At 37.5% G+C, this 23,557-nt stretch overlaps 1 protein-coding gene across 1 annotated transcript in view; it reads left to right on the top strand.

Moving 5' to 3' along the window:
- UBAC2 (UBA domain containing 2) overlaps positions 1–23,050 on the top strand; it is a 102,305-nt gene extending 79,255 nt beyond the window's left edge. Inside the window, exons 7-9 of the mRNA XM_062575762.1 lie at positions 3,963–4,208; positions 17,794–17,916; positions 21,254–23,050. Coding sequence (XP_062431746.1) covers positions 3,963–4,208; positions 17,794–17,916; positions 21,254–21,361 — 477 coding nt within the window. The 3' untranslated portion in view covers positions 21,362–23,050. The remainder of the gene's footprint in view (positions 1–3,962; positions 4,209–17,793; positions 17,917–21,253) is intronic.
- The last annotated feature ends 507 nt before the right edge of the window (positions 23,051–23,557 follow it).

The following is a 23,557-nucleotide window of genomic DNA, read 5'->3' as shown; positions in this document are numbered from 1 at the left end:
ACATTTCTCTAAACAAGATAAATACAGAATCTTGAGACAAGCTTTAGTATCTCATTTTGATTCTGGTTATGTAAAAAGAACTAGGAACATCTTATGGACACATTAGACAAGATAAGTATAAAAATGTCCTTTCAGCTCAATACCATTATTTGCTTCTGATTTATTGATATCTGAAAATAATAAATCTTGAATAAGTGATGAATATATTTGAATTATTTAAAACAAAAATTTGAGATTTTGCTGACATTTAATTCTGTCAGTCTATTTCTTCACTTACCATAAGCAGAATGTTTTTCAACATAATTTCCTACACCAATTTGGATACGGTTTCTTTGTTTATGTTCTTTCTAATGTTAGTCAGGTATGATGATTTGAAATACTTTAATTAATAGTGGAGCATATGTGTCTTTGTCATGTAACATACTGGAGAGCTTCCATGTTTGGTTTACCTAATGAAAAAGAGAATCTACAGCTACTTCCTTTTTCAAAAAAGCATACAACTTTGGAGGGACATGAGGGAAAGGGGAAGTTAGCTTTTCTTACAGGGTGGGAGGAGGTCAGGAAATTTCATATAAAGGATTAGTAGTAACACGTGATGCTAAGAAACTGAAAAAACAGTAAGTGTAATTTTTTCTGTGGTGTGCTAAACAATTTACAGCATACTTGCTAAACAATTTACAACATACTCCATTTCCTCTGCTCAGCATTTGCTTGATCAGACCCTAAAGATATGATCACTGAGATTGTAGGTTATGATGGTGTGACTGTTATAACATGACCTAGATACATTTTATATTGGCAGCCAAAAATTCTCAATTCTAACTGTGTGAATCTAACTGCAGTGCCTTTCCACAGTGACTTCTAACAGTTTAAAAAACCCTGGATGCTCATAGCTTTGGAGAGATTAACCCTTTAACCTAATGTACATTGTTCAGTTGGGGTATAATGAGATCATTTTTATCTTCATTGAATAAATGATCTTAGTATTTTGGACCTTAAAAACTGGAAATTCACTACACATCTCTAACAAAAATGGCTTTGAAAGTAACTTTACACTTTGTCAGGGCTTGCTTTTTAAAATGATATATATCGAGTTCTGTATGTGAACTGACTAAAGAGGAAGCTCTCTGGAAATACTTGACATTATAATGGGTGTATGACACTAAACCAGGCTGAATCACAAGACCTATTCTAACTACTTATGTCTCCATTCTGAGTTTATTGGAAATATGCAAATGAGTATCTCTTCCTCATTAGAGGAAACTTCTTGAAAATTTGTGAAAACTGAGCAAACGTTTTAAAGTTTCCGATGCTTCCGATTTACACTTACTGGTGCAGTAGTAAATCAAGGAGAGGGAAGACACAGAGTGACACTGAAATCCTATCAAATGTGAAGGTAACCAGATGAATTTAGACAGTGTATATTTTGCTAATGCTTTTCACAGCTGAGTCAGTCCTTCCATCTATTTATAATTTTGAATAATTGCAGTCTCGCCTGGTTGCTCTATGCAATTATTACTCTACAGTAAGTTTCTTGGCAGCAATATGTAGGTGTGCCTTTCTCCCGCAAGCACCATACCGGTTTTGTCTTGTTCTTTCGCCAGGTGCTTTTTGTTTCAGATTTTCTCATGATTTCTTGACTTTCTTCTCTGCAAGTATATAACTCCACAGGTTATGTAATAGGTTTCCATCTACAGCAGGGCAGGGAGGGGCCAGGGTGTTAGTCTGATACTGAGGAGCAGCACGGGGAGTGATAGCAGCTGTCTGCATCTGGTTGTGTTGGTTGTAGACCAGGCACGATACTTAAATGAGCTCAGCTAAGCTCGGAAGCGAGAGGTAGGAGCCATGTGTATGAGTCTCATCCTCAGAGCGAAGGCTTGACCATTTTGCCTATCAGCGGTTTCCATGAACTATGTCCCGTTAAGGCTTTTCTTTTGACTAAGTAATGTCAAATGACTAGCTGCCTCTAGTAAGAAAAATCTGAGAATGTTTTTGCTGATGCAGGTGTTAGTGGTATTTTCAGTACACTTTCCCTACTGAGACAAATAAGTCCGACAGTACTGACAAAGGCATGCTGCTGCTATCTTCTTGCTCTATTATGTATCTTAAGTTGATATGAGAATGATCCTGCTTGTGGTTAATGTGTTCAGGCACGTGTCAAGATTTGTCATACGTTCAGTGAGATGTAGATTTTCCTATCACCACCTGCTTTGTTTTGTTCTTGTGACTTCTGAACTTGGTCAAGTTCTAGGGTGCTTTGAAAACATTAGACTTGAACAAAGACTGTGGGTGATAACAGGGGCACAAATCATTAGCTGTGAAAGGCGCTTGAATGAGATGAGAGAATGCTAGTATAAGATATTGGACAAAATATTTCAGGTGGGAGCACTCTTTCTCTCCTCTACCTTTGCCTGCCTTGTTGGAGCTGAGCAGCTGCAGCACCAGGTCCGCATCATTCCTGAGATCAAACAAGGAGCCTTCCTCTGTAGCCTGATGGTATGGGGTAGGAGGAGGAGGGGCTAATTTGTAGGTCGGTGCTGCTTGTGCGTTTTGCATCTGAAGAATCACTGGATTAAATACACATGTAATATTTTTAACTAGGGTCAGTATTTCTCGCTCCCATAAAAGTGACTTTCTCAGCAGCCATAGAATCTAGGTGTTCTTGAGTGAGGAGCCTATGTTTAAATAAGCAGAATCACTGTCTTGGGACCAGGTAGTTAGTGTCTGAGATACCTTTTTGCTAAGGTAGAGACCTTAGCAAAGGTCTTCACAGAAGTGAACACAGAATGCATCACAGAAGTGATAGGAATATTGTTTCATGTACTTATTCTTTATAGTTCTACCCTAGTCTGCAGTTGATATGGGCAGATTTTGGTCATGGGCTTACAGTCCTCTCAGTTTCACTAGAATTAAGGATTTCTGAAATGATGAATAAGCTGCTTTTCCAGCACCCTGTCATCCCTGGAGTCAAATCATGACCTTTCTTTGAATATAGACAATTTCCGTTAAAGGCAGCCTTCACTATGGTGCCAGGGATGGTGGCATCCCATTTACCTACTTCATCATAGCACAAAATGATAAAACGGTTGAAGGTTGTTTTAAGCCTATTCTTTCTCGTTTTGGAATTGTAGCCTCTGTTTGTTGTTTTATACAATCCTGAGAGCAATCACTAAAGATGAAAGTAAAATAAAAATCAGTTTGTCTAAGCAGACCTCTAATATATTTTTGCTGGAAGTCTCATTATCTCACAACCTTTTAAATAATCTGAAAAATATCTTCCACCCAAAGAATGTTGGTTTTTCCTGTACCATCTACTTTTGTATACGCAGCTGTGTGTACTGTATGTTCATATAAATGTCAGTGAGATAAATATCTTTAAATAAATAAATAAATAGCTTAAATATTCAGTGTTAGAGTTTTTTAAAAAATACTATGATTTTGATAAACTATTCCCCCCCCCCGCAAGAAGGTAGATGGAATCCTTTTGGAATAATCAATGTATGCTCTTATTTTTATTTTGTTTTTTTTTACTCAACGGTGAGACTTGGGGCAGGGGGAGACCTAAAGGGATTACTTTTTGTTAAGAAATGTTTATAGTGCTTCAGCATTTACAAGAGCAACCTTATGACCTCTCATGTCATTTGAATTTTGGCCTGCTATGCAAACAGTTACTTTTTTCAGGATTTGAACCCAAACCAAACAAAAAGCCTCAAGCAACTTTCTGTATCGCAGGCAATGCAGTATGCAGATTTTAAAAAGCAAGTCAGTAGTTTTGGGGAAGTTAGAGGTAAAGAAATCCCCTGTTGTTTCTTCAATTCTTGACTTAGAACACTGGGTAAATACACTAAAATAAAGTGCTTTGAAAAACAGAAAGAACAACTGATATCTGCTAGCCAAATAAAAAGTATGTTTGGTATACTTAAGGTTTGGGCTTTTTTTTTTAATTTAATTTTCTTTTTTAGATTTCTGGGATTTGCTACAATAGTAGTATATTAAAGGTTCATCAAATTCTTTGTGTACCCAGCTGGGTAGCAAAGATATTTTCTTGGACTCTTGAACCAATCTTCTCATCTGCGGAACCAACAAATGAAATTCGAGTGGGAATGGGAGCAACGGTGGACATCCAGAGACAGCAGAGGATGGAATTACTGGATCGTCAAATCATGATGTCTCAGGTTGCACAGATGCAACGGCAAAGGCAACAGCAGGTATTGATATATGTTCTGGAAGGATTATATTAAGTAATGTGAAAAAATAAACATTTGGTTTGTATAATTTGTGGTTCCTGTTTCTCAAAAATACATGTTTCTTTATTTTTCTCAGTTGATCTTTCATAGACTAATGTATTGCTGGTGACTGTTTAGATGTCTGTATAGCATTGTAGAATAAAATTGCTTCACAAGGCACGAGCAGATTGTCAGCAAAACTTTTAAGAACATCAATACTTCTGGCGTTCTTTCACCAAAATTGAGATTGAAAGCTAACGTGATTGCCTCCCAGTAGTCTTTAGTAAGAGCCATTGTTCAAACTTAGCAAGCTGTAACACTCCTGATTGTTTTGAGTGTTGATATGGTTCATTTATGTGGAGGTGTATTTTGAGTAAGTCCTGTTTCTCTAAGAAAGTGCAGAAATTCAATTCTCTAACTTTCTTATAGAGGTCAACCACAGGGACTTTCTATTTGCTGCATTTAATGCTCTTATTTTATTTCCTTATTGAATAGAATGGTAGAGCCTTTTTATTTTCTCTGTTTTAGTCAAGCTGGCTAGTGCAAATGTTCACATACTTTGCACATGGGGCAGTAAAACAAGACAGCCAGTGTCTCAATTCGTTTTTCTCCTGTATTGTAAATGTGCATGTTACTACACTGTCAAACCTGGGGGATGAAATAGGCCGTGTATTGCTCTACTTGAGGAAGGGTTACCCATAATTTAGTTACAGCTTAATAGTCTGAGGTCCTTATTGAGTTTCCTCTCCCTGAAATGTAGCTCTGTATTGATAGGCACTCTCTCGTTGTGCTTGTGGTAGCACAGGGCAAGTAGGTGTAGCTATGTTGCCATTAATATATTAACAGAATTAAGAGGTGTGATGACATAAAGATTTAGCTAGAACTAGAGTGTCCGTCTTGGTTTCCCATCCAAAAATAATTTTGTTTTCATTAATTTCTTTTCTTGTAATATGGTAACATTGTTCCTCACGTGGAAAAGTCTTTGGAATGGTAAATGATAAAAAAAAAAAAAAAAAAAAAAAAAAAAAAAAAAGAAAAGAAAAGAAAGAAAAAAGCTGGTAATATTTTCTTCTCATCTTCTACTTTTCTTAGGCTGTGAATTATGGAAGTGGAAAAATGTCATTTCATACCTGACTTCAAACAGAGTCCTTAAAAAGGTGGAGGGATTTAAGTAAAATAGATGAATATTATTTGAAGTTACTGTATGTTTGGCCTTTAACTTCAATGCAGCAAATAGCTAACTGATAGTATACATTTTATCGCTAAACTGTGAAACCAGTGATCGACTGGAAGGCAACAGAATTGATGTATGAACGTTCAGAAAGGCTCTGCAGAAAAGATGTGTCATAAAAGCTTTCGATGAGCCTTTCTTTATGACTCAGATTTTATTGGATATCAACCAAATCAAAACAAGCATCATTTAGAAATGCTGAGAGGTACTGGTAAAAGTGAAAAGCAGACTAAGTTCAAAATAATCTCTAAACATTTGAAAAATGTTTTCCAAATTGTTGCAGTTGGACAATTCCTGTGCCTTTAGAGGCTTGCAAAGATATAATATGACAACAGCAGAGTTGAAAGATCATGCTGCAGTTGGAATGTAGATGATAATTTTATCCATGATACAGAGATTAAAAGAGTGTAGATCAGTTTCCTATCGAGTTATGTGAAACTGAAAATAATTAAGGCTGCCAGGTATGATCAGCCATCAGATATGGGCTTTGAATTATATTCTAGGAGAATTTTATGCAAATTTATGGAGTCCCAGTGTGTATCCCTAGATAATACTGTATAGGCAAGAGGAATTGACATTTTCTCTCCTGCTTTTTATGTTGTTTGAGGAAGGAAGTGTGCTGTCTCTGTTTTATCTTGTGCTCCATAGTGCAACTATTTTGCTTGGCTGTCCCCTGGGAAGGGGCTCTGCTCATTCCTCCTACTCCTTTACTCTTTCAGTTTATCTACTTGAGAAAAGAGAAAGTTTGGTTTTTCTGTGTATAGGTAGCATATAGAAGGAGAACACAAGAACAGAAAATTAAATTTTAATGGTGCTCCAATGTCCCATAGAATGTGGTGAACTCAATTCTGGCCATAAAGAGGCCCTTTTAATTTTTTTTTAATTAGACACTTGTGGTAAACTTATTCTTCAAGTCTTTACAAGAAATTCTGAAAAAAAGTGAATCTAGCAAGGTAGGCAAGTCAGCACAAAAAGGGTAAAAGTTTAATTTAAAAAAGAGAGGCTGAGAAAAAAGTTTCTCAGAAGTTGTTCTTATTCGACCTCAAAGGTACTGGATTGTAAAGAATTTTTTCTTTTCTTTTTTTCTTTTTTTTTTAACTGTTCACCGACCTCTTTGATCCAAAGCAGTATTTACTTCAGTTGTTTTCAACAGAAAAAACATATACATATTTTATTAATAGATACATACATATATACAGTTTCCTTACTGGCAACTCTTTGAGCTTTCTCTTTCCCAGACTTTCTGTAGCTGAAATGCTTCAGATCAGAGGAGTCTTTTATGCTCAGAGCTGTGCATATAACTGCTAGGCTGTCAGAGACTCATGACTTAGAGAAGTAGACTGAGTATGTGGTAGAATTTGAACATAAATCACCCATTTCATTACTTGATGTATGTACCTTGTTTTGACTTATCCCTTAAATATTTAGTGATAATGTGTTTGAATGTGTTGATAGAAACTGAAAAATTATCTTAGACTGCAAGTTTCTCAGGGGAGTGTGGTTGCGTGATGACTGATTTTTGTCTTGGTTTCTAGTTGCTAAGGATGCAGTCCTTAAACAGATGGTAGTGTGTATATCAAAAACTTTCTGTTCTTTTTCTTTTTTTTTTTCTTCCATGGATAATTCTGAGCAAGGATGAACTTGTCACAAGTGAAGATTATTGAGAGTCTCCTCCGTCTCCTCCATCCGTATTTTGAAAAAATAAATCAAAATATGTGCCTATATATATCATTCTCTGAAAAAAATACCAGCTTGCTATTTTGATTTTGTTACAGCTTTTTAAATTTTATTTTCTATCTTTTAATTCTTTTCTTTCCCACTCTTCTGTTCTATTTTCCTATTTAAATAATTTGTCCTGTCTTTTTTTCCTTCACGTCACTTTTGTGTTTTCATTCCTCGATATGTCCTTTTCCTCCCTCATCTGCATCTCTCCCACTTCATTGTTTCCCATATTTTGTGTTCCCTCCTGTACAACATCCTTTGCTTCAGAGGAAGTTTTCTGCCATCATGTCTCACCCGCCTGTAATCATTTGCTGATGCATCCAGAGGTTCCTAGGAATTTAGGGACAGATGCGTCTTGCCTTCCTCTCATTCAAGACAGGATGTAGGTGAGGTCTTCAGGTACTATTTTTATGTACCGAAACATTTTGGTCTTCCTCTCCTAACTTTTCTATATTTTAATCTCTTTCGTTTCCCAGCATTTTTCTGAAGTTAGTCTCTTTGCAACTCGAATGAAAGCACTGGTGCAAAAAGAGAAGAAACTGCTGCATCTATGCCCCAGTGTGCTAGCAGGGAGTCAACATGACTTTCACTTCCACTGAGAAACTGGGAGGGTGGCAGGCAGATAACCAAATTGCAAGTAGATATGAGGGAAAAGTCTGTGCCTAGCTGTTGTTGACAACACTGTTGTCACTAAGGACAGGCGTGCAGGGTATAGCAAGACCGTGGAAAGTTGCAGAAAAAGTGGTCAGTGCCTTATGTTGGCAGTTAAGTATCACTTCTTCTTTGAGTGCTTCTCCCTCCATGCATTTTGGTGGCAGAGGGCATGAACTTCAGCTTGAAAAATACTTTCTGTACCCACGTGGCATCTGTTCTTTCATTTGTGCTGAGCATGTTAAAGACACTGTATATTATCTGCTTCTTGGTTTCTCTTAACTTTCATGGCTCACAAAAAGCTTCGCCAGGTTATTCCAGGCTGTGTGATGAGCCTACAGCAATGTATCAGCATCTTCATTTTATTACCTTTTCTCTGTCCTTCACCTCACTTTTAAGCAATTTTTGTCTTTTTCATGATGTCTTTTTGCTTTTCTGTTCCAACTGCCATTACTTTTCAGTGAGACCAGAGACTCCTTTGATTCATGTTACATGTCCTCTCTAGCTGAGATTCATCTGCTTGCAAAGACCAGACTTTTTCTGTAACAATATGACTTCCCCTAATTGTTTCTTTGCAAGATGTCTCTCTCCTGGGACACTGGAGAGATGCTCTGTGGGTAGATATGTTGAGTATCTTTATTGTTAGGAGGAGTCTCATATCCTGAGAAATGCACAGCTCTCATTTTGTGCGCTAAGGACTGTGAGACTATATTGCTAATGTACCTCCCAGTTAAGAGAGGCTAAGGCTTCTGACCTTGGAGAAGAGAATTTGATGGAGCAAAGACCTTTCTGTGAAAAGTATTCCTTTTCAAGAGTATTATCCTCACTCACAATGTTAGGAACAGAAATTCCTCAGGAGTATACTTGCAGATGGTCCATCTCTACATTCTCAAAGAAGTACAGGAACGTGTTCTTATCATATCTTTTAGTTTTCCCACTGGCACTAAGACATGGCACTTTGGCAAGGTCTTCTCTAATAATGTCAAAAGTTTGAGTACCAACAATTGCTTCGGAGACATTTTGAATTCTGGCGACCTTCTGCAAACTTTATACCTTGTCAAGTCCATGCAGTCCCCATGTCCGTGTAAAGTCTGTCTCTCTCACAGACAGCCCTTTGGATGGGAACAGGCTGTTCATATCCTTCCAGAAACGTATGCATCATTGTCAGTAGAAGACTCTGCCAGACCACTTTACACAAATAAATGGATGAGGTTTTCAGCCAAGTGTTATGCAAAGTCTTTTTCTCCAAGTAGGTTTTCGTTCCAACCACTATGTGTCGTTACCTAAGGCTACTTTGGGATCTCTCGGGCCTCAGTAAGCCTTTAACTCATCATTTACTTTTTGACACTTTCTTGCCATTTTCAGATCTTAATTTTCTCTGTAATTTAAAATTTTTTTTTCTTCCTGTTTAGGACAAACCTATTTTTATTTCAGACGAGGGGCTTTTGTGGTTGGAGATTATTCAGTATAAAAACTGTGTCAATACTGCTGAGCTTGGCATATGTGAACTCTTTCTTTGTTTCTTAGTGTTTCATTTCAAATAACGTTGCAGCAGTTGATAATGCATTGCTATTTAGGTATTTCTGTTTGGATTTTTTTTTGATAACTTTTTCCATGGATTCTAGATGTGGTATCATTAAAAATTATCAATTTCCTGGGTGCTGATCCAGGTAAAGGGTTTATGACTGTTTCCTCTATAGCTAGCCACTTTATTTTTCTGGCATTTTCATGGAAATTGGGCATTCTACAAGTTGAAAGTCGCTAGTGAGTACTACTAGAATAAACTGAATATAATCTGATTAATTGTCAGTCACTAACAGCGTCTCTGACTCTCACTCCTCAGTAGCACCCCTGTTCACTTATTGAACTATCATTTTTTTTGAACTGGAATCATGCAAATCTCTCTGTCTTACTCAGCTTTTGAACTATAGTCTTCAGCTACTGAGTGAATTCAGTTTAATATTTATAATCAATTTCCCTACAGAAGTAGTGATTGGTACAGTGCTGGACAACTTCCTAAAGCAAAATAGTATTTTGAAGCAGGTAATTTTTTGAGAATAGATTATGTCTATTTTCTTAGGTAGTTGTTCCATATTCTCTTCCTCTGACAATTTAATTAGAGGTAGTTCTCTTAAAGAAAGCTTCTGGCATATGAATCTCCCTAAGCAGTTCCGGAGTATTTATCCTCAGTTGTCTGATCTATTCCCGTTCACAGAAGGCAAGTTTCTTTTTAACTGTTCGTGTCCTTTTATTTGTAGCTCCCAACAGGAGCTACTCAAGGCACCCAGTTTTGAAGCTAATAGGTTTTTAATAGCTTGTTCTGTTACCCTTTAGGTATGCTCCGAGAGGTTCTTGTATGGAAGCCGAGTAAACAAAAAGCATGTAATTCGTATAGTATGTGGTCTGTCTTAGTATTTGGATTTTCTGATTAGAACTCTGATATTAGTGCATAACATCTGTAGGCCTGTTTCAGTAGTTGTTTCTTATAGCACATCCTTAAGAAGCACAGTAGACATAAAAGTTTCTCCAACAGTATTGCCAGTATGTCATCTTTTACATTGGCTTGGAATTGTCAACAAAATGGAAACCCCTCCCAGTTGCAGCTTGAGACAGAACTTGAAACTTTGCCCCCCCCCCCCAAATAGGATGCTAATCTGTTTTTTCTCTGCATCACCACATACTAAATCTTCATATACGGAAGTATGTATTTATGCAACAATACTGGAGAATTTGTTCTTATGGTTTGTGTTTTGTCAGAACAGCAGTTTTGGAACTCTGATTTCTCTCTTTTGTTTTGGCCTCTACTTATTTCCGTTCAAAAAGGTTTCTGCACAGGAAGTGAATGAAGGATTATCTGTCTAACCACCATGCTTTAACAACAGTCACCTGTCAGCAGTCGACACCCGAAGTGCCATGCAGTAAGGATTTAAACAGTCTCTGTGCTGTGCCTAATAGGTCTAAAATGGAGGTAGTAGATTGTTTCCTCCAGAAGAGGCTCCACAGTCATGCTGTTGAGCCTGCTTTCAGCGTTTGACACACTGGGTCCCCACAGGCTAGTTTTCCTCCTCACCAAATACAGAATGCCCAACAGAAGAATAGGTCCATTCCTTAAAAACTGAGGTGGTTATGGTTGACAGCTTCACCCCTCTGAAGACCCTCACTTAGAAGGATCTATTATAGTAACGGGGATTTTCTTTTCAATATCTACCTGGATTACTGTGGGAAAGGGTGACAAGCGCTGAATTCCACTGCCCAGAGCACAACACTGATGCCTGTTTTTAAATGATATAGCCATGATGATGTCTGCAGTGTTGCAGTGCTGACGAGACTCGGTTTGGGTGAACATCAGTTGAATAGTCAAGCAAGAGCGCGGCCATGACATTTGGAAAAGGAAGTGCTTTGAAAAGGTAGTTGAGAAGACCGAAATCACCAGTTTAGTGCAATTGAAGTCTTGAGAATCCTGCTTGGTACTTCCCTGGTGTTGGGTGAACAAATAAAATCAGTTCTCAAAAATACCTTCTTTCAAATTCTGATTGACATGAAGCGCTTTTCTTCCTTCTTGGCGTAGTGACCCATGACCTTCCAGCTGAATCATTGCATCACTGCTGTACTGAAAAGTGAGTGTTACACTGGCATGGTTTGGTTCAAAATAGGTATGTAACCTTTTCATAACAGGTGAATGCAGCGTGATCTGACTCAGTGTTCTGCGCTAGCTGACAGTGTGGAGGAGAACCTGCGTAGCTTTGCACTTACTACCAGCCAGTTGTGTGTCTGAGTCATCTGATGGCACCCTTTCCTGTTGTGCATGATAAGCAGCGGTCTACAAGGCCAAATGCTTGGGCATGCACAAGTACAACAGGAAGTGCTGAAAACTCTCTACACCTCATCTGACTGCAATAGCAGAAGCAGCTGGCCCCACCTCACCTCCCAGGAAGCAGTTGGCATTTCTGGCTGAAGTCCTGTCCTTGTCTCCCAGGCAGCTCCAGGGTCCAGATTAAGGTGTTACTCCTAGGTTTCAAAGGAAGTAGCTGAGCAGGCATCAGCCACAGGAAAGACCATATGTGGATTTATCAACTTCCATGGCATATGAGCTCCTATGGGACATGACTGACATCAAAATTCAGAATGCAGCAAATAAGAATTGGAGACAGAGCCTCTTGGCTGAAGAGACCTGTCTGCAGGACAAGTTTCCAGAGGAAATTGAAATATCTTTAGAAACTATTGGAATACTTTCCTTGGTGAAAAAATTTTCCAGCCTAATAATGATGTTCGTAACGCTACTACTGTTATATTTCTACCCTTTTTCAAAGAAAAGAAAGTTACTGAAGGTAAAAAAAAAAAGGAAGAAAGAAAGAAAAAGAATAAATGAAATAGACCTGCATGAGTTTTGACCTCACAAAAAGAGAGAGGCTAGACTGTAAGTCCACTGAAATTTCACCGTTGACATTGATCTTTCATACGGAGTGTTCAGTATGGGGCAATATGTACTGGTGTAGCATCTTAAAATAGAATGTCGTTCATGGCTACACTTTTTCTTCATTTAACTCATCAGCATGTGTACTCTGGAGTCAGTAATTTGTGAAAATATATATAAATATATATATATATATTTCTGAGAAAAAAGTATGGCTTTCCGTACATTAGATTTTATTTTAATGAAGCTTCATATGAAACAAGTAAGGCAATATTTATGCCTGCAACAAGTAATGGCTCCTATGCAGAGTAGTAAACTTTTAAAATGCTACTTTAAAAAATGAAATGCAAAGCTATTTCCCTTTTTTTTTTCTTTATCTGTGGTTGTTGCGTTAAGAAAAGGTGAACAGGACAGATACCAGGAGGTGTTTCCTGTTTGTGTAGACAGATGGCGAGTTGGCATTAACCATATATATGAGATAACATTATCAAAATATCTTAACCGCATGCATCACTTTCGAGAGTACTTTTATAAAGCATTTTCTTTCACTGCTTGTGAAATTAATTAAAATGCATACAAATGTGATAGCTACTAAAGTAGATAATTATTAACTGTCCATAATATGACATTTTTATTTTTTAAGCATTGAGTAAGAAGTGTTTTTGTAAAATATGCCACTGCAAGTGTGTCTATGCAAACAGGTAGAGCTGCCTTTTTTCAAAGAGAGTAAGGCAATTGCTTGAACTAAATGGCTAACTGGAGCTTCAACAAGCTGTGCAACCAGAGATATTTGTTTGCTCTCGGCCGATATGAGTGTCTCTTCCTTATTCCTATTTGTATTGTCCCAGACACCACAAAAACACAGAAGAAAGACATCGAGGATATGACATAATGAAGCATAACGTCAGTATATAAAACACTGGCTCCTATCCAACAGCAATTCATCAGTACAGCATTCCTTACTATCTTTTTAGTGCTGACAGAGCTGCCATGAACCTATTCCCTTAATCTATTCTATTTTTAGATCTTCTGCTTTTGTCACCTGAGGTTTGTGACTGATCTGTCACTTTGCTGTAATAGGTAAATTCCAGCATCACCAGTATGCTCCTAATCCATTTCTGGTAATGATTTATCTGAGGCCAGTAATAACTGTCTGCTATTAGACAGTAACAAAGAATTTATAATCATCCCAGTCACTGCACTGCTAAGAGAAAGACAAAATATCCAAGGAAACAACTTTAATTATAGGATGGCATCCTTAGGAAGAAGAAAATCTTATAGGTTGGTCTTTGAATGTGTCCATCACTCTTCTGTTCAACTAACTGATGAAGCAGTCTTTCTGTCAAGTGTTTTCCCTGATGACACATAGACGACTGTAGCAGACAGAAATAAGGGCCCAGTCACCTCTTTGAAGTATTTTTCTGAACAATAGTTTTTAGACTGATTTTTCAGTGATTGTCTTTCTCTAATAGTGTGACAGAAGTCAGGACTTTCTGAAATACAGTTTCTGATTACCACTAATAAGATGAGTATGACAATGCCATGGAGACTAGAAATTCTTCGTAGCATCCCACTACAGGGACCCAGCTATACAAGCTGATGGGAACCTTCTGCCTCTTTACTAAAGTAATCTTGGCGCTCTTTTAACACACTGATTGATAAGAAGAGAGGGCCTCCTGGAGCACAGATGAAGCAGTAGAGAAATCAGATATGCAAAGAAATTTTACTTTTGCTATAGTAAATCATTCAGCAGTCACAAAATTGGAAAATTTAGACTAAGAAAGCAGATATGAGCAAGAAATCTTACCTTTGTGTAGATAACATGATGAACGGCTACTTTCCAGAGCACTGGATGGGGGTGGGGAGAAGTGGATTCATAATGTCAGGTCCCCGAGTTGCACCAGCAAGCTCTCTAGGGGCTTGGCTGCCTACTGTAGCTCCTTTTACACCTCTGTTTTAGACCACTCCAGTTAGTGTGTCTTAGACAAATCTGCTATGGAAGTGGGATAAGAGGTGTGTGTGAACTCATTTGTGCTGTTTGTGCTGGCACCAGAGTTCCCTACTGATGTAGGCTTTTTTTAAGCGTACTAAAATATGCATAGCATGTTGTTTGCTAATCCCCAACAGGGACTCATGGATGGTTTAGAAGCATTGATTAAATAATTCATCAGATTGGTTGCCTTCATGTGAAATCTTCCTGCGCTTTGCCAGCCAAGTGTGTTAGCATGGTCAAAACCCACTGTAATACAGATTTTATCACAAAATGAAGGGGAGAAGAGATCTGCAAAATAATTTCTGTGAGGCAAGGCAGAGTGTTGGTCTGGAAAACTCTTTCTGCCATTTTTCTAACTGGCATATGTGAGCTTTACTTAATACTTTTTTTGCTGTTTCCTTTAGGACAAATTAAATTTTCAGACCGTCGAGTGTTTTCTGGCTCTGATGATTTTAGGTGGTCTCTAGGTTCTTACACAGTCACCATCCATAGTCTTGATCTCTTATCTTCACAGAATCACAGAGCTGATAAGGTTGGAAGGGACCTCTGGAGATCATCTAGTTCAACTTCCCTGCTCAAGCAGGGTCGCCTAGAGCATGTTAGGGTTTTGAATATCTCCAGAGAAGGAGACTCCACAGCCTCTCTGGGCAACCCATGCCAGTGCTTCTATCTTCTGTGGATCTGAAAACTGTGCTGGGGTTTTGATATTAACTGCGCTTCCTGGCTGTGCTCTGTGGGATAGCCAGCAGTAAGTCTTGCTGCAGCTCCCTGAATCTGTGCTCTTTAAATCTGACTTTGTGCATGTTCAGCATATAACTAGAGGCAAGCCTGCAAGGGGAAACAATTTTCTAGCAGTTAAGGATCAAGACACATAATGTGCATGGCTTTGATACATTATATAAGGTAATATATAGATTAGTAGATGACCATCTGGAGTATTTTGGGATTAATCCTAAACATCAGTGCTTACACAGCTTTACAGAGTCTCAGCTTTTAATACTTTTTATTGTTATATTTCAGATATTCTTATGTTGTTAATATGCTTAAGGGTTATGGTTGTCACAATTTTCAAAAGTAATTGAAATATTCTGAGGGCAAATGATTGGGATTTTTTTGCTACTATTTTGATCTAATTTTTCTAGTCTATTAGTTATTTCTGGGAGAAGAATAGCAATTTTGGCATGGAAATGTTCTGAATACATCAGTGCATATCTGTAGTTTACCAAAATCTCCATTGCAAAACTGCATAGTTAGTAATGACTCTGCTGTTTTTTATCGGAAGTAATCAATTACATATGCGTTAATTAGAAATGTATTGTAAATTTAGGATAAGGAGGCAGACAAATCTCTTTGTAATGTTATGTGACAGCACACAGGGTAGAGAGCGTGCAAAACCAAGCTGGAGTAGGTGGTTCAGTAGTGAAGGTGTAAACACAGTTGGAAAGGTACATTTATTTCAGTCTTCAGATAGACAGAGGTACTGATAAATGAATACATTTATTGTAAATTTTGAATTTCATGTTTATTATACTGTATGACTTTGTAGCTGGTGCTACAAAGAAATGTGTCATGGTCTGTTGGCAGTTCTCAATTCACCAATTTTATTTGAATGACCTTTGGAAGGATTGTTTTCTCCCCCTGAGGTCTTTTCAGGATAATAAGTACGCAGTATTAATTCACTGTTTTTGCTGAACTCTAGAGCTTGATGAACTTCTGGAAATTCAAAATTAGTGAATTAAAACTCAACATACTTTTGAGTTAGGAGAAATTATAGATGAGGAAGTTACAGGACATGTGATTTTTCAAGACCACAGAGGAGTAGTGCAGTGGTGTCAGTAGTAGATCTGAGATCCACCCCTCTTTTTAAACTACAAAGTAATTCTACTCTATGTATGCTGTTTGGCTAACTTAAGGCTTGTATGGAATCCTTCAGTTAAAACTTGGTAACTTTTGAGCAAGTGCTTTATGTATTGTGAAAAAAACAGAAGTATAGATAAGTAAGATTTTTTTCAATTCAGAATCATTAATAGTGGAAACTACATATTGAAAACTGGTGATAACTCCTAGATACCGCACATCTTCCCAGAGGGGAAAAAAATGTGCTATAGCAGGAGAGACTGGAACATACTCCTCAACAGGGACTTTACAAGGTAGTGCTTCAAATCTCATGACTGTGCTAAAGCTTTTTAAGTGTGTTATTGCACTGCCCCCTGCGGTGTCTAGGCTCTTTGGGTCTCCTTTCCAGACAGAAAGGAAGAAAACAGAGGAAGGGGCGGGAAAACTAAATAAATTAAACTTTTTTGTCTGGGAGCATGTTGAACTGCCACTGATGATCCGATAGCACAGCGAACGTTTAGTGCTGTAGGAGTACATAAAGGCAGGAAGAGCCCTAGCCGAGAGAAAAAAAAGAAAAACCTCTCTAAAGAGGAAGGTCTTCTGAGAAGCAACAGTATAGAACTAAAATAGAGCAACTAGAGGAAGAAAGTCTGTGTCCTATATATACAAAAGGGGAGGGGGATCTTCTCCATAGTCACTGAGGGAGTGGGGGAGGAGGACAAGGACAACACTCAAACTGCAAAAATTTGTAAAGAATGCTGAGATTTGGGAGTTTTGCTCTTCTTCCATGCTTGCAGGGGCTATGTTTGTAATGCGACACAAAATCCCTTCAAAAATGTTTTTTTAAGCTAATAAAATGAAGATGGACTGATTCTGGATAATTATAATGCTTGTACTTCACTATTTGAATTTTATGTTCTCAGTGTCTTATTTTTATAATACTTTTTCTAAGCTTCGTTGTTAAAAGAAAGTTTTGAGTTCTGTGATTTATACCGTACTTATATTACTACTCTGTATTTTTATTATTAGAGTATAGTTACAAAATGTTTTGGCACTGAAACAAAACCATATTTTCCAATGCTATTTAATGTGCTAAAGTTAGATGAGAAGGTCCGTGTGTCTGTAGCAGTCGTGTTGGTGCCACAGAAATAGTTGTTTATGTGGAAAGTCTGTCACAGGTATCCTGAAAGTTGGGCTCGCGCTCACTAGTGTTAGTTCTGAGTTTCCTACTGTGGTTTTGTTGATGCATTAAGAATCCATTTTTGCTTTTTTTCAGTTATATATTGCATGCTTTTTCCTAGCTAACTGTGGTGGCAGTCGTGTGCACAGCACTTGCAGGACCCACCAGTGTACGTCTTCCTAATGAATCCCTGTTGGCAAGGAGAGCAGCTCCTTCAGACTCGGTCTGAAAGCCTTCACTGTAGTAAACTGAAATCTTTCACAGAGCATGTGAAAAAAGATGTATTAGCAAGAAATATGGCAATCCTTCCCTCCTTTTATTAGCACGCCTCCTAAATTTACAGCAAATACTTCTAATAACCAGAAAGCAGTAACCAACCCCAATTTTGAGTTTGCTAAGAACTGCAGCAGTTTCTGTTGTTTAAAATAAAGTATCTTACTAAAATGTTTGCCTTTTATATTATGTGGAATGGATGATTTTTCTTCTTTAAAAATATCTATATTTCTTTTTGAAAAGACTGACAGTAATGTCTAATTTCAGGGTGGGATGATTAACTGGAATAGACTATTTCCTCCTTTGCGTCATAGACATAATGCAAATTATCAAGATCATCGCCCGTCTGATCAAGAAACACCTCCACCTACTGAGGTTTCTGAAGAGCAGGTAAGTATTTTTATATTTTAAAATGTCATTAAGCACTGGTCAGGAGTTACCTCTCCTGATTATTTATATCTGTTCATACAATTTCTTGAGTGTTCTCTACAGTAGCACAAATTAGAATATCAGATAAGAGCCACAGTACAGGGATAGTGAATTGTCATTACTTTTCAAACCAGATTGCAAATTAGCCTAGGAATTCCTGCATTTATATGTAACTTTTGTATATAAATACGGTTGACTGATCTCACATACTGATGCTATAAAGAAATTGTGTGTTTTCTGCCTAGTACAGACTCAGAGATTTTCTTTACTTTGGTTGTATTATCAGAAGAGGGGATATTCTACTAGGAAATTTAAGAAATTAGTATTAATCTTGTTTTTTGTATTAAGGATTTTTGTGTGTATGATCAAGGTCTCCAAGTTCTAGCCTGTCTTTCAGTTAACTGTATTGGTCATTTTATGGTCTAAGGTCTCAACGGCTCTTGAATGAGAACAGGACTTGCTAATGTTGTGTTGTCATGTTGTTATTGTCTAGGTAGTTTAAAATATTGACTGAGACAGAAATCTTTAGCATAATCTGATTTCTAGTTTTGATTCAACACTAAATTACATTCAGGATGTTCAAAACGGTAACTGCACCAGTGGTTTTGGTTGAATGTCTGCTGGCTAGATAAATAAGGAAAAAAAAAATCAAAACAAAACCAATCCCAAGAACAGCTTCTTAGACCAGTCAAACCTGAAGTTTACTTCTGACCAACCTGAAATCCTTGTCAGTACCAGATATGGAGTGGACAAAAAGATTTCCCCACTGTGCTGGTGTTTTTTGTTTTGGGGAGGAAGTTGTTTGTTCTTTGATTCACAAATACTGTTTACTAAAGCTTTTATTGTTGGGCTGCAATAAAAGAGCAATAAAGTTACTCTGGCCTATGCTGTCTTCTGACTCAAAGTCTTTAGGACCAGATTTATGAAAGCACTTCAATATATGCTTACATTTAATGACATGGAGTTGTAGAGTTCAGCTGATTACGATCATTGGGAAGGGTGCGTAGTTACTGGGAAAGCAAAAATGTAATCTAAGCAACCCCTGATTTCTCAGGATAGTGTTAATTAGCTATGTAAGTTTTCTTAGAATGGAAGAAATGCAATTTTTTTTTCTTCAGATTAAAATTTTCAAGTATTGGCAAAGCTTTTGGTACAAAAGTCTCTGCTTTTCTTGTGGGTTAAGTACCTTAAATTACCAATATACGTCTCTTTGTTGGAGCTGGATTCAGTTCCTTTGGTTTAAACATATTTAGATGAAAAGCTTTTTGTTGTTGCAGTTTATTCCCTATGATGCCCCCCTCGGTGTTTCTATAAATGGGAGCATTGCACTCTGCCCACCACTTCTTTTAAAGTGAGAATTCATGGCATCTGCAGTAAGAACCTTTCTTCTGAAGTGTATTTCTGTGGTTGCCTTTTATTATACTGCCTGACCTCTTTCTTGTAAAACCATGATCTTATCTGAAAAATCAGAAGTTGGAACCTTTAGAAAGTTGCTGGGTATGACATCCAGTTTGAAGTTAAACTATCGTTGCAGAGATGTCTGAAGTAGCAGTTCATTTCTCTCTACAAGAAGGTGAGAAACTCACATTGGATTGTAAAGGGGAAGGGGAGAAAAGTACAAAAACAATCAGTTAAATATTTGATATGCTGATAGCCTTGGTTTTCAAACATTTTGTAACAGTGTATTTATATTAAACTAGAGAAAAGCACAAAATTAACTGGGAAAATTCTTTAGTGTCAGGAGAGTCATTTTACATGATGACGTATTTCAGAGAACAGGGGACCCCTACCCACAGGCATAACTAGCAATGATATGTTTCTGAATAAGCCACCAAAGCAGAGCAGGCTGGAAATACTGAAAGTGCTGCAGGTGTCTTGGAAGAGTTTTTTTGATTGCACCTTTCTTTTAAAAGACATTTAAAGCTGGAGATGCTCAATACCAGTTAAATTTCCAAGCAAAAGCGCTAGATTATTGTGGTCCCTGGGAAATGCACGTTGCTGTTGCACCCGGAGAAGGTTCCTTCTGAGATGCAAAAGACCACTGCTACCTTCCCACGCAGCTTTGTTTTTCTGCTGCAGGCTTCATAAAAGCCCGCCAAAGGAAGAGTGGTGGTAGCTCCCAGACAGCATTTGTACCCCATGACTTCCAGTTTCAGGAGCTGTGGTGTCTGATCACAGGCCGTTCGTAAATAATGGAGCTGCATGGTGAATACTTTGAATTTTGTGTGCTTCTCCCTGCCTTCCTTTTCAATTCAGTTTTAATCTTCTAGAGTGATATTCTGACTTGTAGTTATACTTAATTGAGAATCGTAGGCTTAAATGTGCTTTTGATAGAAATGTAACCATTTAGAAGTTAATCCTAGCATACGTTACCTTTGGTTATACCTACCTACATTACTCTTTACATATGGTGATTTGAGAGTCTATTAGCACAGAAGAAAGTGGCCGGCTGCCAAAAGTATATGATGGCATCAGGAGGGATGGTCGAGCAGTTATAGGTTACCAAAATCACTGTCTCAATGTGACCATTTCCAGATTATTTATCCATCATATGTGATGACTTACACTGTTTTGGTAGCATTTAGAATCTTTCGGTGACTTTGACCGAACCATTTTAAATCCGACACTACCTCTGCGTTAGGGCTGACTTGTAGAATTCTTCTAAAACCACCTGAAGTGAGTGAGTGGCTTTGTTTTAATGAGCTCTGGAGTAGTAGTTCTTTTCAAGGAAAGTAGAGTGTATAGACAGGTTTTCACATCTGCTGCACAATCCCATGTTTTGGTCAATGCTAGCCTCTCGAGGGCCCAGTCTTGCCTAGAGAAGCAAGCCTTGAATTCAGATTTTAGCTGTCGTGTATGGTGTCATACTTCAAAAAGTGCCTACCAGGTAACAAACTTCCTTTCTATTTTAGTCTTCTTCCGAAGTGGATCAGCTAGAAACATACAGGTGTGGAATTTTCAGAAAATGTTTATTTTTGAATAAATTATCATAGGAGAGCATAGATCACAGAATGGTAAGGTTAGAAGGGACCTCTGGAGATCATCTAGTCCAACCCTCAGCATAGCCCATACAGGGTCATCTCTGATCTGTTGCAAAGTTTTCAAGCTTGTTCAAGCATGCCATCTCCAATACACCTTTGTGATGGCAAATAGTCATGCTTGCTTACTGTTTAGAAAGGTAGGCTGTTGCACAGACCAATAGTGAAAAAAGTAACTCTGTCACTGTTACATAACTAATACATACATAGTGTCAAAAACCCTCTGATTTAAAAGTAGTTTTCTGTTATTTCTTTGACAGGTTGCACGACTTATGGAAATGGGATTTTCCAGGGGAGATGCTCTAGAAGCTTTGAGGGCTTCAAATAATGACTTAAATGTAGCCACTAATTTTCTACTGCAACACTGATGGTTTTCTGTGTGGAGGAACTTAATGGGTTTGTGTAAGTCTGAAAGAGAATCAAAGCCACCTGCTGGACAGACTCGCAACGGCTGTCCCTGCAAGCAGTGTTAGAAGAATCTGTCTCCACGTGAGTGATGATTCAAAGCAATGTTAATGAAATGACGTGAACTGTTCCCAAGCCTTCAAATCAATTGATTGTTTCTATTCTGCTTACCATTTGAAAATAACTTTAATTTCTACTTATTACTGGATATCATCTAAATTTGTTTTAGAAATAAAATAGGTGGGGATTTTTTCTTGTGAATCATTATTAGACATGTTATCCAAATTAATGACTAGGAAAAGAAGCTCCAGCAACTACAAACAGCTAAATTTATCTATCAAGAAAAATCATATTTTCTTCATTTACCAGTTTAATTCCTCTAGCTTACATGTTATTTTACAGTATTTGATTTTTGGTTACAGTAATAAGATGTTTGAAGGTCACTTCCTTTTCAGCTCAGTAAAGGATTGTGGGAATGTTATGTCATTCTTCAGATAGTTTTATTAATGCTTGTAATATTTTATTTCTTGAATTCCCTTTTAAATAAAAGTTGTCATTCAGCACATAATACACACATAGGATAAGAGAAATTTTATATGCATATTGCAAGCTACGATAAGTGACCACTGTAAATTTAAATTTTACAAACTGAGTAAATGACTATTCAGATACAGAGCATGAAGGTATTAACTGGAAGCAATAAAGGTGAATTGAATGATACAATAAGATCAGAACTGAGATTGTTTGAATGACTTCCATGTCTGATTCAGACAGATTTCCATAACATAATGTAGGTATGCTCAGTGTCCTATGTGTCACTTTCATTTTTTGACCTGGCTACATACTGTCTTAAAGAATAACAGAAAAAGTTAACTTTTCTATATAGTTCTAGTTTTCTACTGTCAAAGATGTGAATTACCCTGCACTTGCTGAATCCTCACTGTTGGAAACCACACTAATTGTTGATCACAGACTGGAATATTACACTTAAAAGGATTTGATTCGGGCTAATACAAGAGTTACAAGGTAGTATGATGCTGATTTTGAAGTTTAAAATGAAAAATGGGTTTATTTGGCTAAACTCTTGGAAGTGCTCAGTTATTAGCCCCTGAGGAGTTTGGGGAGGTGGGGAGGAAAGAGGGCCACATCTCTGAAAAATGAAGCTGAAGTAATACGAAATTCCAAACTGCAACTCCATGATGAAATGGATCTATACCCGTACCTTAACATTTTATGTATGTTTGAGTATATGTACTTTTGTTTGTATAGTGTGTTATATGTGTTTATGTACACACCCGCATATTTAATACACACATTTAGAATAAGATATAAGTCGTCAGAAGCATAATAAACACCATCGCAGCTGGTGAAAAGAGAAGATGGTGAAAGAATACAGAAAGAGAGAATAATTTGAAAATCTAAATTACTAGATGTTTACCAAAGTACATATTTGTGGGGTCTTACTGTGGTCTGGAAAATGAACCAGGAATTACTTACTGGGAGGGGAGAGAGTAAAACTGGAAAAGGTCTTTCAGGTGTACAAGTCCTCCCCCAGAGCTGGCATCAGATATGTTCATCTATAGGCACCCTTTGGTAATGAAATCAGGAACTGTGTGTATGTTTAATATTTCCCAGTAAATGTATTAAGAAATTGCTTGGAATGAGCGTACATTTTCCTGGGCTTTGATCAGCCTGCTTCAGGGTTTGGCCTGCGGCTACGATAACTTTTCTTATAAGGGCAGGGTCTGATTTTTAAGTGAAAAGTTTTGTTTCTCTGAAGCTGAGTAGCACTTCTTCTATCTAGATTAGAGACATTTCTGTAGCTGGATAGCTCTGGAAACTGGTTGTCATACAACGGGAAAGGGACTAATGTAAGAATCTCTTCTAAAAAATACCACAATGATTTGTATGCGCAAACTAGTTAAATGTTTTGAAACAGTTACATGTTTTACTTTTGAAACATGCAGACTCTTCCTCCACAACTCCTTTATAATAAGTAGCAATAAATGGTAGTGAATTACTTCAGAAGTAAAATTTTATCTGTAAAGAAGAATGGTGTTTTACCATCTAGGCCAATGTAAATTGAATATGACCTGTGCCCTTTCAGATATTGTCCACTTTAGGAACCAGCACATATTAGCATTTATTCTGTGGAATTT

This window comes from Rhea pennata, chromosome 1 (genome assembly GCF_028389875.1).
Source record: "Rhea pennata isolate bPtePen1 chromosome 1, bPtePen1.pri, whole genome shotgun sequence".
Classification (NCBI taxonomy): Eukaryota; Metazoa; Chordata; class Aves; order Rheiformes; family Rheidae; genus Rhea; species Rhea pennata.
Note: the sequence above shows the minus strand (reverse complement) of the source record. Positions and strands in the feature narration are given on the sequence as shown.